At 35.2% G+C, this 17,905-nt stretch overlaps 4 protein-coding genes across 4 annotated transcripts; all 4 read left to right on the top strand.

Moving 5' to 3' along the window:
* Window positions 1-429: 429 nt before the first annotated feature.
* LOTGIDRAFT_111412 (hypothetical protein) lies at window positions 430-1,874 on the top strand (the record flags this gene model as incomplete). Its single annotated transcript, XM_009049126.1, has 3 exons — window positions 430-655; window positions 1,089-1,206; window positions 1,520-1,874. The coding sequence occupies 3 exons, from the start codon at window positions 430-432 to the stop codon at window positions 1,872-1,874; spliced, it is 699 nt and encodes a 232-aa protein (XP_009047374.1).
* Window positions 1,875-6,617: 4,743 nt separating this feature from the next.
* On the top strand, window positions 6,618-7,112 carry LOTGIDRAFT_157374 (hypothetical protein; the record flags this gene model as incomplete). Its single annotated transcript, XM_009049125.1, has 1 exon — window positions 6,618-7,112. One exon carries the CDS (start codon window positions 6,618-6,620, stop codon window positions 7,110-7,112), a length of 495 nt encoding a protein of 164 aa, XP_009047373.1.
* A 3,919-nt stretch (window positions 7,113-11,031) lies between these two features.
* On the top strand, window positions 11,032-11,687 carry LOTGIDRAFT_111520 (hypothetical protein; the record flags this gene model as incomplete). The annotated part of the gene is made up of 2 exons (XM_009049124.1): window positions 11,032-11,201; window positions 11,501-11,687. Coding segments are annotated over 2 exons (357 nt in total), but the record flags the coding sequence as incomplete, so codon positions are not given.
* Window positions 11,688-16,522: 4,835 nt separating this feature from the next.
* On the top strand, window positions 16,523-17,524 carry LOTGIDRAFT_111377 (hypothetical protein; the record flags this gene model as incomplete). The annotated part of the gene is made up of 1 exon (XM_009049123.1): window positions 16,523-17,524. One exon carries the CDS (start codon window positions 16,523-16,525, stop codon window positions 17,522-17,524), a length of 1,002 nt encoding a protein of 333 aa, XP_009047371.1.
* Between the last annotated feature and the right edge of the window lie 381 nt (window positions 17,525-17,905).

The following is a 17,905-nucleotide window of genomic DNA, read 5'->3' as shown; positions in this document are numbered from 1 at the left end:
GCGCAACAATCTCATCGTTGGAATCTATTTCTAAGTTTGCTTTGTACGATCCAAACAACTTTTTTTTAAATGAACATGTTTAGAATGGAAAAATGAAACTTTATCGATGGATGTGCATGCCTCTTAATACCGAAAATGGGTTCACATTGGAATTAAGATTAAACTGAACTAAATAATTGTAGACGGGTTTATATCGAAATATTTACCGGTTACTAACGCCTGCAATTAACTGGATGGTTTTACAATCCGACCACAGAGGTCGAAAAGATGCCAGTTTATTTTAGAAAGTAGAAATTATGGTTACTAGCGGCAACGGCGAATTTGCAGACAATAAGGGTCAATAAGGGATCGGAAAAGCTCAAATCAATGACATAAAAGAATAACAATTTTTGAAACATACATAGAAATTGTGTCCATGTCCCCCAAAAAATGTTGAGAAAAAGCAGAACGATTTGTTATGTTTATTATTTTCTTTGTATTTTCAGAATTAGCCATATTCACTATCTAGCATTGGCAGTAATGGCTTTATTTGTTAGTTTTCTTTCGTATCCAAGTAAACGACACATGGATCCAACATCAACACTTATAACATTCACACACCTTATGATGTTCACTGCGCAATTAGGGGCTCAGCTTTGGGTCACGTTAGTAGCCGGTGAGTAGAAATGAATATCTAACGATGTGTTACCAGTGTAACCATGTTCTATTTAATGATATAGATTTCAATCTGCCTTCAAATTATTGTGTCATTGTCATTGTAATCCAGTCCCAATACATGGTTTTGCATACTTACGTTTAATCTCGATACAAAAAAGGGTACCAGAGTTGTTGTCTTTGCCTCCATTCAGAGTCTTTGACTGAGAGAATTTGATCAATCGTTGATTGATATCGAAGCTTCTCAGTTGTTGCCATTAGTTAGTTGTTCCGTTTCAATTGGAGCCGTTTGAATCTGTAAACAACCAGTTAATTGCAATTTTTAGATATGTCTTTGTCGCCTACGACATACCTAGAATCGTCTGCCCACTTCAAGGATAATGTTCTTAGACATAAGTGGTTGTGATCATCATTCTTCTATTTTTCGTTTTCAGGTATTACAATGTTTTGTAGTCTCCCGAGACGTATGTTTGGTCAAGTACAGAAGAGATTATTTCCCATGTTTTTCTTCTGGTGCTATGTAACGTCTGTGTTGACTATTAGTACCTTCCTGTTAAAAAGTCCTTTGGATAACTGGTCTCTGGTACATTACAAACAGGTAAGATTTTCAATTAAAAATATGTTATAAGCCACAAGAAATTTGCAGAATAATTATCTTTGTACGAACAAAATGTCGTATTTGGGAATCTTCAACGCTCTTTGTACTGCAAATTATTATTGAAATTGTTATTGTATTGTTATAAATAAGCTGACATATTTTTGTAGTTATCAGTACTAATTTAATGATACGCGTTATTTTCATTCACAAACGAATTAAGATCATCCTCTTAAACTCCGATCTGATGATCACCATGATCAGCTGGAGTTGTCTTAGTGAGTTCTTGATGCATCTCCATGTTCTCTTTAACATTTTTCAGATGTATGCTTTAGCAATTAGTTTTCTGTCAGCAACGGCCAATACTCTGGTATTAGCCCCACTGATTGTAACAGCGATGGTGAAAACCTTTGATATGGAAGTAACAGCTGGTGTTGGTGATATAATAGGCTATGCTGATATTAAAGACCTTAAATCCAACGAAGAATATTTGACATCCTACTCTATGTTCAGAAAATGTCACGGTGTCAGTGCGTGTTTAACCGTGGTGGCTTTACTTTCAAATACATATTACTTGTACAGCCTTTCAAGTAGCATCGTATTGGTCGACAGTTTAAATATTTAGAAGCTTGTGTGTAGCATCAATGAAAACATAGCTTTGAATGTATAAATGGAATGCAGGAGAGATAGCAACTAAAGATTCAGTTTTCCTGACAGATTGCTCCTTCGTAGCATTGTCAACCAGCTATGAGCAGCGAGAACTGCATGAATAATCGAAATTACCGGATTAATGGCCCGTATTCATCTGTGGTCATTGACCATTTACAGAAACGATGACCTGGTGATGATAAATGCAATAGGGTCATTAGCTTTTTATATTAAAAGTTTTTGAATGATGGATATTTTTTTGCAAAGATGTAAATGAAGTACCAATAGGCCTGTTTATTGTATGAACCTATTTGATATGTGAGACAATTTATATAGTTTGTGATTACTTGATTTTGAGTGCAATATCTGATATTCAACTTTAGGAATCTTGTGATATTTGAGAATATTTAGAATTATTATTTTAGTTTGTAAATTACATTATGAAAGTTATTATTTATATTAATTTTGTAAATTTTGACATTTTTATATGGTTTTCGTGATGATATTAGGGCATAGTATTTTTACTTTTCGTTATCAGAAACTTACCAAATATTTAAACAAACCTTCATTTATACTCAGGTATGGATTGGGTAACAGACCATTGCATTTAAAAACAGACTTTATTTGCAGAAGCGATGTGGATATAGAACACCATTCTTCAAAGTTTGGAATAACCTTATTCTGGTGTTATTCAGATATAATCATCCATATTATCTGTATCATTAAAGTTATAATTTACGTAAAATTCAGAAATGTTGTTATTGCCTCCTTTTTTTTCTTCGCACCTCTGTCGTTCCCTGTATCCCATTAAATGCAAGAAGACCAACCTCAAATTTGCATTTTAAGAAAAATCAAAAGGTATTATCGCAACCTATGCGGGATTGAATCCCGAACCTTCAGGTTGGCGAGCAAGCGTCAAACTTACTGATCAGAACGGATCCCTAAAACTTTTTGATAAATAGTCTTCCGAAAAAAATTCATATAAGGCTGAGTGAAATTATAGATTAAGTAAGGCTTACTAGGAAGATAGTTACATACACCCATCAGAGCAAACAGAAATCACAATATGGGAAATATTCACTATAACATGTGGAAAGACCACCTTATCTGCAGCTGTTTTACAACTGGCATGGCTTGGCATTTATTTTAAAAGATACAAGGTGATCTCAATTCGGTTAAGTTTCGCAACAATTACGAACATGATGTCATCTATTTCGCAACAATTTTGTTGGATAAGACATATACAAATTACCACTGACAGATATTTAAACAGACAAGTGTGATCCTCGTTTCTTCAAATTCACACGCACGTTCTCTACACTATTTTTATTTCACACATTTCTTTACACGCCAATAATCATTTCAATTCACAAATATGCGTGTTTATATACATGTAAACAAGTCATAACATTCCGTCCTCATAAGAAATTATGAAGGTAAGGGAGGTAACCGTATATATTTGGCAGGATTAAGATATTTATTTTGATACAACGAGCTCAATAAATTTACTTCTACTCCTTTTGTTTCTTCACACAACTATCTCGCAACCGATCTTCTAAAATTTTACACACAAAATTACGTAAGTCCTCTTAACGCTCATATACTATTCATGCACAAATCTAACAACCCTTCCTGCCCACCAGGACATCCTTTTGATAACGCCGAACTATCGAAATTATACTCTGATACGAAGTCACCATCTTCCTATAAAACATAACAATATTACATCTCTGTCATTTGGAAATAGTGATCTTTCAGCAAAAATCAATTAAAAGTTCATAATTGTATCACCATGTCTAAGCCTTTTGAGTCTAAACAGTGTGTGTGTTGCATACCCTCAAACTCTCCCTATCATTGAATTTAAATTCTTATCAATAAATCATATCAGTGAATAGGCCCAGGAAATATCTCATTTTACTTTCTTTTATATGATTTATATTACGTTATTATTACTGTCATGATTGTATGATTGACAAGTCATAAGGAAGTTAAGGTTTTAATCAGAACAGCAACTTAGATACAATAGGTATGAAGACAAAAGGTGGACTGCCAAGGGCGTGCACAAGCTCGGGATAAAATGGCGTTCGTAGGTAAGGGGAATCACTCATAGTTTATGTTGATTCAGACCACAAGTACAGACGATAACATTAGTCCGAATCACTATTAGATAATGTAACAATTACTACTATCATTTCATTTATAATTCGCCTCTCAATGTTTTTATAATGAGTACAGTTTTGATGGATTTATATAGACTCTGTTTCTGAATGAGTCATTATTATAATTTGTAAATACACTATGTTTAATAGGATAGATCGGCTATGATGTCATAGAGGTGCTTTGTGTATCACATGGTGCACAACTTTAGCAGTTGTAAGTGTGGTTTGTCCTACTCAAGTCTTGCATGTGTTCTATTTTTAGCATATCACGGATTAGCTGATTTCTCCTATTTAAAATAAAATATTTTTTAAATCGAGGTAAGGGAGGTAACCTAATATATATGGCAGGATTAAGATGGACTCACTCCACTAATTCATTTGCCATCTCTCCCAATGTTAAAACACGAAATTCAACCTTCTATAACGTTTTCCAGAAATCTCGTTGAAAGCTTTCCAATATGTCGAATGAAAGCCTGGCCAATTCTCAATGTCTCCTAAAAAGTTCATTATATGATGACCATGAAAATTTTGAGCAACTAAAATTGAAAGTAATGTTTTACTGGAGTGAGTCCATCTATGTTGGTAGGATGAGGACACAGTGGTGTTGTAAACTTTTGTCGGATCGAATCCTGAACCTCCCGGTTAGCGAAAAGCGTCTTGAGAAGTGGCTTCATTCTTAGTCAAAATGAAGAAATGACCAAAGGACAGAAAGGAAATTTCGGATATAAAAAATTATATTTAATTTTAGAATTATGATATTTGTAAATATGTGACCATAACCAACAGCAAGCAATGGGAGTTATAAACTAGCCTATGAGACTTAAAGATACTATACGAATGTAACTATTAAAAGAAACAAATAGTATTGGAAAGACAGCCTACTTATTATTTTACCCGCAAATCAGTATTAATGACATTGGCAGATTTATATTAGACAAAAATTGAAACTTCCATCTGTAAACTTGCATTTACTGAGAGTTTGTGGTAATATTTAATCCTTTTCATAAGATATACATGTATAATCAAAACATCTAATGATATTGAAGTGACTCATTCACTCGGTATCTTAGCTGTATGCTTAAATGATCGAAAAGAATTCTTTTATTATACGCCTGAACGCCCCTGTTTCATACACCTTTCTTTATAATACACTGTAACGTTGGTCATATAGAAAATATCATTTGTAAATAGGGCTCTATGTATTCGTTATTTCACCAGCTTGTAGACCCAATCCAACGTGATGGTGTGTGATATCATCTTACATGTCGCGTTATACACCAATTTATTTTGACGTTTACGACATTCTTCAAGGTGATCAAGACATATACTTAGAACAGAGGATATTTGTTTTGTTTATAAACTTGATTATAAGGTAAGAATGCATGGTATCTCAGCATGTTGTACGTTACCATGTGCTGCAGGATACAGCCCTACAAAAGTCGAGATGGTTCCTTCGAATTTTTTCACTTTGGTGTACTCATTTGCGCGTCAGAATAGCTGACATTAGGGGAAAAAACTTCTCATCCACCTGGTTTTCTTCAGGCGATTTTGAAGCGCCATAAAGTAGACATATATCTCATTGCGGAGAAAAATTCGCTAATTACGTTGCATGTCGATGTCTATCTTCTTTAACTCAAAAGTAAACTGCATTTAATCTGCTTCTTATCGAACGTAAATAGAAGCACCGGACTCCACGCGGTGTGCACGGATTAATTGTTTTATGAAATCGATGCCAATTATCCCATACACTACAGTTTCAGGTTTAATAAATGCGCTGTTATGAATACATCTGTGATTTATTGAAGTTCCACTCCGATGTAGCTCTTTATGGGAAAAATCTATTTTTAACTCTACAAGAAGTTAGTCTCAGTTTCAAAGATTTGGACATGGTTCTTGGAAATGAAATGGGTTTTTACTTCCCACCTTTCAGAAAAGTAGGACGTAAAACTGCACTCATTTCATTTTACGTGCTATGTTTCTGCTCCTGAATTGGGTTCATGGAGACAAGCAATCTTGTTCGATTTCCAACTGGAAATGTAAAAACCGGCCTGCCATAAAATTGATTTAGGCTTTGGCACCATTCAATTAAAAATTGTGGCTGATTTTTAATATTTTAAAGTAGATTGGCAAATGGATTCCTACTTTTTCAACTTTTAACAAGTTCAACTTCACATGGTCTATGTTTATACCCTAATAAGATCATTATGAACCCAGTAAACATTTTATGGTTTATCCAGTTGTTTTGTAGATGTTAATATTTACGCATGACATAAAATCAATTGCAATTTTATCAATAATATCATTTCATTTTTCAATCTTTCTTACCATGTTATTCATTGCACAAACCACCTTTGAAATAATGTTGATTTATTTATGCATTAATGTCTGCATTTTAACATACTCATAATAATGAATGCATTTATTTTCTTTCAGGTCACTGTACTCTTTTCCGCAAGAGCAACGATACGATAAAACCTGTTCTCTAAGACCGCGTATACTTTATGAATACATACTGTATATCCGAGAATTGAGTTGTAGTCCCTTATTTATTTTGACGAAAAATGGATGCGAAATCTGACATCAAAAACAATGATATTATCATTCCCAGAGATAAAACATCAAATGCTGTTCAACGTCCAAGACGCATTGAATACTCAGATAATGTCGAGCGAAATTGTGGCACTGAGGAAAAGACTATTGAAGGGCCAACAGTTGAATTGCGGCGGAAAATTGATCGAAAACGAGCGGATGTGAACAAGAAATTGTGGCGTAGATCAACGATGGAACGAAGTGGGTTGCCTCCACCACCTGTGCCTCCTGATTCTCCACCAACTTCACCGGATTCCTTTACAAAAAACAAAACACCACCGCCAATATCTCCTCCAATAATAACCAGTGTATCCACGCTAAAGTCAAATGTGTCCTCAGTATCCCCCACAAACAATAACGTATCTCCTCCGATATCAACAGAGAAGATGTCGATATCGAGAAAAAGACAATCGCTAATCAAACGTCAGAGTCTTCCTCCGCCGCCTTTACCACCTAGTTCACCTTGATTGCGAATCATTAGACAGACGATTTTTTTTAAGTGAGTGATTTCCGACTGTCATATTAAATTGATGGGAAGAACAAGGAGACATTGTTCCAGCCTTCCACCAGCTGTTGAGCAGTAGGCTATCACTGAATTTCGAATTCAACTTAGTGGAAGACCGAAATCATTTAAACATCTATCCTCTCTTGGTTCGAAGGGCCTATTGTTTTTTATCCCAATTCGAGAAATCTATCTGGGGTACATAATACGCTGAAGCGACGCTGGTTGGTTGGTGATGCTATGCATGGCGATGAGCAAATATACTGATTTTAAATAAAAACCAGAATAGAATACAAATCTGTGTATGCCAAGCTACTAATGGGGTGCTACTCGACTTAAGTGTGAAAAAATGACGAGGACAACTGGAGAACATGATTTCCGTTCTTGAATCCTACGCTTTTAGGATTATTGAATGCCTATTTTTGACTAATATTGGAAAATTATGTCTCAATGCAGTATTTGTTCTAACCTAGACCTGCACAATTGTGAGAGTCAAACACTCCCTTTCACAAAATCTAAAAAAAACATCAGTTTGTGAGCAGTTACGGGCAAGGAAATGGAGATAACCGGTTATCGTCTACATGTACTTTGTGAGAAGTTACAATTTTCATGGTTATTATATACAGAATTTTCCTCGAGGCAATAAGTATTGGCAAACCTTTCATATGTGATATTGTAAAATATTGAAAACCTACCTTTTGAGAGCAGTCACGGCCAGGAAAATGGTGATAATCGGTTATGGTCAACATGTACTTCGAATTTGACTTATTGAAAATTTTCATAGTCACTATATATTGAACCTTGCAAATGACATTTTCAACTGAGATATCTGGTAAAAATTTTGGATCTTTCATGGAAAAAGATGGCAATTGAATTAGTGACTTGGTGAAGAAATAGATAGACTAACTAGTTCTGGTCAGGTCATGTATCTTAACCATAAACAACTGAACATATTATGAGTTAGTTTCGAAATGTTATGGACACATTGGTAATGGATTGATTAACCAATTTTCTGAAAAAAACTTATAATTGCAGACAGTTCTATTTTAATTAAAATTGAATACCTTCTGATGTATGTCTATTTAAGTGTACATTTATATGAATAAATGGCATTCATCAAAATCACAATGTGTTACATTGTATCATTGTATTGGGGCTACACACCCAATGTCTGATTCACTATTAATTTAGGTTTCATTGAAGGTTGCACTTTGTGAAAGCGACATGTTTATGGGCCATTAATCATATTACATGATAGGAACCTAAGTTTGAGCAAATTGACAATTACAGGTTATAATTGTTGCCCATTTAGCAAAGAAGTTTTGTCTTAAAACAGTATTTTGTCCATAATTTTTAATGTAGCATTGTTCAGCAACCTATTTAAAAGTGACTTCGTCGTGGTAAAGACATTATGAACTCGCTGTTACAAATGTGATCGTTTTGCTGCGTCTTTACCAAGCGTATACTGAGCTTTTATTACGTTCGTGGAGATAGTGGAATGCCTGTCCTAACAACCCACTTTTGGAACAAATTGTCGAACCTTAGCATTTGTTTAGAACATGCCTTTCCGGTGTGACGACCTCTTATCCTAATTTCTGACAAAAGTCCATTCATTTCCGACGTTATAACCTTCTCCATCTTTATTTGCCAACGCAAGTGCAGTAAGTAACCTCCGCGTATTTGATTTCTTCAAACAACTTCGTAAAATTGTAACTTTAACCTGCAGGAGTTATCTCTCTTCACTCGTTTAACCTTCTAATAAGAGTCCTGTATTATGAATTTCTGTATTGTAACTACGTTCATTAACTTTATTTGTTTACATGACGAAATTTTAACAGATATGTCTTAGACTGTCTGTTGGATTTATAGTAAGTACACTGTAGACATATTTTACCGGTCGGGCTAATTTGTAAAGAATATTTATGTACCTCGAATGACTGGTGAAGGTATTGAGCTGCAAAATTGAAAGATCATAACAACATCTTGGTCTTAAAAGAGATAGACAAAATTACTGAACATAAATATTAAAAAAATAGTTCAGACTGAGACAGTGTCAGCATGTTTAACATCTGTTACGAGTGGGGTTGAATTGAGTCGACAATTATACATGTTGACTTATTACGGGCAGTCCTTTCTGATGAGCGAACCATGAAGATGTATTTAAGTTTGTTAGTACTGTGTGTTGTGTTTTGCGCCTGTGTTTCTGGTTCTATGGTATACTATAAATCTGGTAATATTTTGGTAGAGGAGGAACAGCTTGGACCATTTAGATTATGTAATATTTTGGGTGACAGGTATTGAACATTTGATATTTATCATCAGCTACGCTAACTGGGTGTAATAAGGGATTGCGCTTTAACCGGAAAGCCATTGTCCTAGCTAAGTAACCTTAATGCATATACGTTGCTAGAGTTCCGGCGTTTTATCTTGACACAAGTCGAAATATTTGATGAAAGACGAGGTTGCTGATGTGTTCGTTTTGATGGAATAATGAACTAAGCCAGGGGCCCCATGTAACAGACTATGGTCCTTAAAGACCCCTAAACCTTGCCAGGCAAGGTAATTTGATTTTAAATAAAAAATATTTGGCAGTACAGTAACAATTACCAGTATGAAATATTCAACCGTCAGTCATAAATGATAATATTACCAAGTGTCATCAAAATCCGTCAAGAAATGGCCCTTCTAGAGTCTTGAATGCGTTTTCAAGAACAAGGGCAATAACTCGTACTAAATACTTACAATTGGATTCATCCTTGGGTGCTATCAAAAAACCATACCAAGTTATGCCGAAATCAGTCAGTAGAGTGTCTGTTGATGGACGGACGGACATGGGTGATGGCACTATACGCCCCCCATTTCATGTGGGCCTATAACAATGAGAAGGCTGGTGCTTCCGCCTATATTAGCCCGTCCTTAAGCAAACACCGGGACGTACAAATGTTGAAAAGCAATAAATGAAGATAATAATAAAGTAGATTCAATTTGATGTCTTGATTCAATTCAAAATACCAGCAATACTCTTTTTAACAGAAGATTCGTTACCAACAAACTTCAAAGTTTACCAAGAGGAAGCAAAGTGGTTGAATTAAATAAGGATGCAATTCAAAAAATTATCAACAACTGTCCGCCTAATTATAACTTGTTTGGAACTAGAAGGGCTGCTGAACTAATTTTTCCAGGTAATACATACTTGCAATATTTGAACAGGAAAATGGGTGTTATTTTAACAACGCGTGGTTGTCAAAAACCAACTCAGTAAAATAGTGTTTATTAAACTCTCTGGATCTCCTCTATATAATTTAAAGCATATCAACTGGCTGTAAGGCTTCCAACTGGTAAATAACCTGTTTGTTGAAACAATACATAATGCAAACCAGCACTTGAGGTAAAATGACTCATATATTTGGTTCATTACAACTTTACCCTATTGTGATCAAATGTCATAAAACAAATGAAATTTAATAACGATAAGACGTTTATTCATTACAAATACCACTTAAATTTAGATAATTTTCCTTAAAATATTTTTACAGTACAGTTTTACTACTCTGGTTACTCAATCTCATAGGTTATGTTTGTTACGACACACTAAGACAATTTTTGGGTCACATGATTAATTTCAACTCATACTCATATGCACTCCCTTGTAATACAACTTATGATGTGGCAATGGACATTTGCAAAACTCCCACATCGAGGAGTTGACAGTGACTAATAGATTGCTCAAAGTAGAACATGGGAAACTGGCGGCAACTTCGATTTTTAGTCATAGGTACGCTCAGGTCGATTCAATCCAGCAACTGATCAGGTTCTCCCGGATATTGCTAATTGTAGTCGTTGAAATCCAGTGGCTCATAGATTCGACCAGAGACAATTTTACTTTTTTCCCAGGTACAAAATGGTGTGGCGCTGGAAATTCATCAGATAATTTTTATGATTTGGGAAAACATCTAGATACTGATATTTGTTGTAGAGAGCACGATACATGCTCTGATAACATTGGTCCATATGAGACCAAACATGAATTATATAACGGTAGTCCATTTGTCAAGTAAGTATTGAACTTTCCGTGTCGTCACTAAGGAAATACTCTTATGTTCTCTTCTACAAGTGTGGTTATTTGAAAGATTGTATTTTATTGTATCTGTAAGCTGTTATTCGCCCATTTTGATCATTAAAGTATCTATAACTAATGACATATTCCGCAGAAAAGAAATCTTCAGTGGGTAATACCATGATTAATATTGGATTTATCTGTCTTTATTAACCTAATCAGGTATAGAAAAATTTCAAATACTCCAGCTGTCAAGATCAAATGCAGTTAATTAAACATTTTTGTATTCATTTCAGATCTAATTGTATATGTGATAATAAATTTTACGATTGTTTAAAACAATCAGATGATGATGCAGGTCATACTATTGGAAATATTTATTTTAATATTCTTCATTCTGAATGTTTCCAAAAAGAAATAGTTGAATGTGATAAAGAGTGGGTATTATTTAGATCTTTATGTAACATATTATTTCTCGTATAAACGAGTCCCATAGAGGTGGGTTAAGTTCACCAGGTGATGCACATCACTCAAATCGACCTAGCAATTCCTTATCAACTCGGTGGTCGTAGGTTCCTACCGCTCAACGCAATAAAGCCAAATTTTTACTGCGGGTCGAACATGAGCACCTAGAGGTCCCTGCCATATTTTAAGTGCGTGAGCATAATTTCCCAGATGCAACCGATTTTTCTAGCAGTTAACAGTCACCCTCAAGACTTAGCAGAAGCTAACTTGTCGCGATCATTGTACTGCAGATTTTAAACTATTTCTTCATAGCAATTGTACCACATTACATGTGTCGCTTCAATTTGTTCTTTCAGGGATGAAGGCTGTATAAATGGACAGAAAGAAGAAATGAAATTTGTATCGAATAAAGGATTCTAAGTTTACTAATGTGTTTTGTATTTTATTCTCAATGTTGGCTTAAGCCCAAGTTATGTGCCCTCAATGTAAAATACAAATACTTTGTTATTTTTCAAACGAAGTGAAGGTCAAGTTAAATCTTAACATCTAATTACGAACTATTCATATCATGGCAAGTCAAATATTGGATAGATATTACTCCCATACACAACGGTATTAGCAACATAAGGCTACATCCATAATGGCGCTTTGCCTCTGCATTTTAGTTTTCAGATATATCACGTATTGTGGATGAACGAATGTCACTCTGTCCCTTGCATCCTGATCTCTGGTGATGCACATGCCTGATATTGTTCCCGTTGGTATAAATATTACACCAAATTGTAAACATCTACACTCGGATTTCAGCAAAGGGTGAAATAACCTGAATGTCAAATAATTTGAAAAAAAAAACCTTTTGTCTCAGTACAAATATTTTCTGAAATCGCTTTGTAACACACAATAAGAAATTAATACAGATAAAATAGCGTGTCTTGAGGTTTCTTGATTGTCTATGCAGATTACAATGTATTCAACAGAAATTAGGTCAGTTGGTTGAGGGCACATTAGAGGAATTATTATTAAAAGGAAGTATATTCATGACTGGTATATCCATTTTTTCTATATAATCTGCATTACATTACCAGTGGGCATTACAGTCACTGACAAGGCAGCGATCGGGCGTGTAAAAACCGTAAGATGGGTGTCGTTACGTTGCTAGCTCTGTGTTATGTTATTTTGTCAGTCAACTGTCAGGAAGAAGTAAAGTATCCACAAGATGCAGATTTCTACATCGGAGGGTTATTTATGGTGTATGGTCCCATTGGTGAAGACTGCTCATCCGAAGTTTATCAACCATCAATTGAAGAATTCGAGGCGGCCAAATGGACTATTGACAAGATTAATGCAAATCATTTTTTACCCGGAGGACTAAAATTAGGTATGTTTTCTTGGATAAAACCCAATTTTGATTATTTCTGCACTATAGAGTCAAAGGTGCAACAGATTCAACTTTTTCCAGTATATGAAATATTTTCGCTATTATCTAATGAATTGCGCTAAGTTTGACAAAGCTGTCCAATCCGGAACACCAGGCTACATATTCTCGAAACTATCCCAGCGCTAGGACTTACCAGAAACAGTGTTATGACTTACGACACCAGCACATCCTATCGCTAAGATCGTTTCGAGAATACGTTGCCAGGCAAACATCGCCAGTTATCCGTCTTCAATTATAACTTGGGTGAAGATATCACCAAATCAAATAAAAGCTAAACGACTCATTGGTCCAACATTAAATGTCAAACATTACATGTAATTTCAAGTTATTTGTTGTTGTACCGGCAAGCACGTCGAAATTCCAATTTTCATAACACTTTTGTATGTGTTATTTAGATATGCGTATTGCGTATCAGAATATTCTTTAGCGTAAAGATACGAGGTATCGATGGTATTCTGAGTCTGTTTAAACGCTCTTGAAGTGATGACAGTACATTTTTGCTGAATTGTAAAGCAACCGGAGTATAAGTTTAATTTGGATAGCTGAAATGGAACTCCACAAGCTGCTATAGACAAAACATGTACAAAAGACACTAGCCATTAGATATATTTTTTTCTTAAAAGGATTACATGGGATGAAAACGTGTGGTGTGCCAGAAAAAGCCGCCGATGCTACTATTTCTCTTTTAACAACCTACAAAGGGAGCGATCCATTTCTTTTTGGTAAGAACAGGACAAATTTATCCCTTTATAATTACATCAATGTATAATATATTTGTTTAGAAAAACCTTTGGGCTATTAATTTATACTTTCGGAAGTTGATAGGGAAATAACCATGTATTTACCAAATCTGCTTAATATACCGTATCAATATCGCAATACATTTGATCACGAGATTAATATACAGTTATTGAGAACAGACAGAGTTTATTGTGTATGACGATAATAGAATTTAGCCAGTTCTTTGTGATGTTGCACTTCTATATTTACGCACATGATTATGATACCCAGTTACTTAGGAGAAAGTATGAAAAGGGTTTGTAAAGGTGCCAATTGACAATGTACGGTGTGGGATTATCAACACAGTAGAAAAAGAACCAAATACACGCGGTATGGGTCCAAACACGATTCGGTTTTGTGCTCCATTAAACCAATAATCCCGCACTGTACATCGTACTCTATTCGCACGTCATAGTTGGGAATTATGAACATTTGTTTTTGTGTGTTTCGAAAAATCAATATTGAACCTTGTAATATTATACAGTATATACACAAAATGCACTTCCCCTTTTATCAGATAATCTTAGATTACTCACCCTTGAAGGTGGTCGGACACATTTTTAACTATATGAGTATAACAGGTATTCTTAGCCCGATCAGAAGTACCGAAGCAAAGGCGGTCTCACAGATAATAAGTTCTTTACCAAAAAGTGATAGAATTCCCATGATCAGTTATGGTGCGACATCGGCCAGTCTTAATAATCGAAAACTGTACAAGAATTTCTTTCGAGTTATACCATCTGATTTGGAGCAGGTTAAGGTATGTTAAACCAACAATCTCTTTACTGTCTACTCTTTGATAGTGGCGATGTCAACTTTGACCTGCTTAGGAAAGATATACCAGCAAAAAATGATACTGTAGATTAGTTCACCGATAGCATCTTTAAGAATCATTTGCAAAATTGTGGAAGTCGATTTTGGCTTCTTTTTTTTTAACCAAGTTAAACTTATGAAAGCAATATTCCCGACACCTCACAATCGCTGCCACTGTATTTCAGGTAATGATTCAACTGATGCTTGAATTAAAGTGGAACTATGTAGGAATCATTTTTGAAGAAGGCGCATATGGTGGAGAAGCTGCATCCGAACTGGCAAAATTGGCCAAACAGAATAAGATATGCATACCTCTGTATCAGTCTTTTAAAAATAGTATCGCTGTCAATGTGTTGAATGATATAATTAACACCGGTGTTAAAGGAATTGTTTACATTGGCTCTGGTTCATCTATCAGCAGTCTTCTTATATTTCTACAGCAACTTGAACTCGAACTAATAGTATCGGAATCACTGCAGCTTCATAAGCAGTCATTTGAGCTGAAAATCGGAGAGTATTATGATGCTGCAAAGGGAGCATTGGTAACCAGTAGCCCAAGAGATGAGCTTGCCGAATATATCAATTACTGGAAGAATGTTTCTCGGCACACATCTGATCAAGCTTGGACTAATTTGGTTCATGATCAAAATGAAACATCCGTCTATTCCCACTATGTCATCAAAGCAGTATGTACTTTGGCTCATCTGATCAAAACCACTTTTGCGGATATTTGCCCTGGGGGCACTTCTGTTTGTGGTGCCCTTAAGAACACAGAGAAACATACATTTATAGACAATTTAGATCAACTACAAATTAACTTAACAGAGAATTTCCCCTTTATATTTAATAACACTGCAAGCCAAACGAATACAGTGAGTTTTGATGATAATGGACAATATGAGATATCGAACAACAGTGTACAGTATGAATTGTACAACTTTCAGAAATGTTCCAATGACTACTGTTTTACCAAGGTAAGTTCAAGTTTTATCCAACATACAAAGAAATCATTAAAAATTTGGTCTGAGGGATGAGAATATTTCTATATAGTTTCGAAATGACTTCCAAGGCATCTTAAAATGCTAAAATCTACCCCTGTACCTCATATGGTAGCCTGTGACCACCTTGACCCTCATTTCCTCTATTTTTGTTATTCCTTATTGGGATCCATGAATATATAGATAACAGCCAGGGAAATGCATGAGAAAAAAATAACCTAAAATATTGACGTCAAAACTAAATTAAATATATTCTGTTGGTATTGAAGCTTGACATGGTCACATTTAACAGGTGATTGCACTCTTATACTGACTAGTAGGTATACTGATGAATGAATTGTAAATTAATCAACTAAAAGTCTATGATGCATGGAGTAGATTTTGAATTAATTAATGAAGAAATGTATTGAACGTCTTAGGTTGGTGAATTACGAAACGACGTCCTTCATTTTAATAAGTCATCCATTAAAATGTATGATAAAGAAGAAAACAAATATGATCCACTACCAGTAGCTCAATGTCCTGCTAACCTGAACTGTGATAAATGCATACCGTCTAATTTCGTTGATGATGTACTGTTTATTGAAGGTGATTTTTATGTAATTGGTGTAGTGCCTATATTTACCAAATCGGAAGATGATCCACTTAGATGTCCCAATGATATACGTACTAAGGTAGGCGCCGATATTGCCGAAAGCATCCGATTTGCTGTAGATAAAATGAATAGACCAAACAGTTCGTTCGTGAACACACTGAAAGGCTCAAAAATAGGTCTTGTCATTTTAAGCGGTTGTGAATCACCAATAATTTTAAAAGAAAAAATAATGCGTCTGCACAAGGGATCGTATGAACTGAAACCGGGTTTCTACAGTGATCAGATTCAGAACAAGATTTTAGGATACGTAGGAACTATCGGAAGTACTCTCAGTATTGCCATAGCAGAAACGTTGAGCCATCTTGGTTTTATACAAGTCGCTATTGCTTCTACAAGTCCTACATTGAGTGATCGATCTAAATACCCATATTTTATGAGGATACCAACTGCAGATGATCAACAATCAAGAGTTATTTTAGAAATATTGAAGTCTATTGAGGCGAAATACATCCAGGTGTTGCACAGTCAGGGATCTTATGGCGAAGGTGGTCTCTACATCATAAAGGAACTGGCGGGTTCTAAGGGTATTTGTGTTGCCAATAGCATAGAAGTTGTTGAAAGTGTTCAAGTTAGTATTTACAATAAGCTTTTACCAGAGCTTCGAAAACACCCTTATGCAAAAGTTGTAGTCAGTTTTATAAGATCCCACATACTGGAGAATGTCATTGTCAGTATCACAGAAAGTATGAATGATGATGAATTTGTTTTCATAGCCTCTGAATCATGGGGACGCCGAGAATCACTTTTGAGTATTCCCAATAAAGACAAGATACAAGGTTCAATATCAGTATCACTTGAACTTCCCCTTATCCCCGAGGTTTCAGAATATTTGAAAGAACTAGATGAACAGAATCCGTGGATACAACCCTTTTGGGAAAGGCAAGGATCTTGTATATTTGCCGGCAGTTTTGAAAGAAAGAATCGGGACAAAGACTGTAATTTAACTACATTGGTAACACAAGATCCTTGGGCACCATTTGCAATAGCTGCTACCTACTCGGTGGTGACCGGAGTGATGAAAACACCTTGTACTGAAACTGACAGATGTCCAGCATCGGATCCAGAAGCCATCATAAAATACATGTATAAGGTAAAGCTGATATATATATCCTATTTGATCTATTGGTTTAAAGCAATTTCCAGATCAACTAAAGAATATACATATCCATAAGGGCAGTTGGAATCTGTGACCATCCAGTTCAGCAGTTATAGGTATTCGCAACAGCTTTGAATCGCTGGTATACCTGAATTCATTTCATATTTTCAAATACAAATAACTGTTTTAAAAACAAAAGATATTTATAGTCGTTCACTATCTCTTTTTTTATCATTTTAAGAATGTCAAATTATCAATAAGCGGAACTGGTGATGCAAAAAGAGTTTTTGATGATAATGGTGATGGGGTTGTTCCATATACTATACTCAGAACCAGTAATTCAAAGTACAATGTAGTAAGTAAAACAATAAAATATTTTATTCTAAATGGCTGGGGTTTTCAAACCGTGCGTAATTACTCTCAAGGGTGTAGTTTTGAAATTTGGATGGGGGGAGG

Source organism: Lottia gigantea (genome assembly GCF_000327385.1).
Source record: "Lottia gigantea unplaced genomic scaffold LOTGIsca_13, whole genome shotgun sequence".
NCBI lineage: Eukaryota > Metazoa > Mollusca > Gastropoda > Lottiidae > Lottia > Lottia gigantea.
Note: the sequence above shows the minus strand (reverse complement) of the source record. Positions and strands in the feature narration are given on the sequence as shown.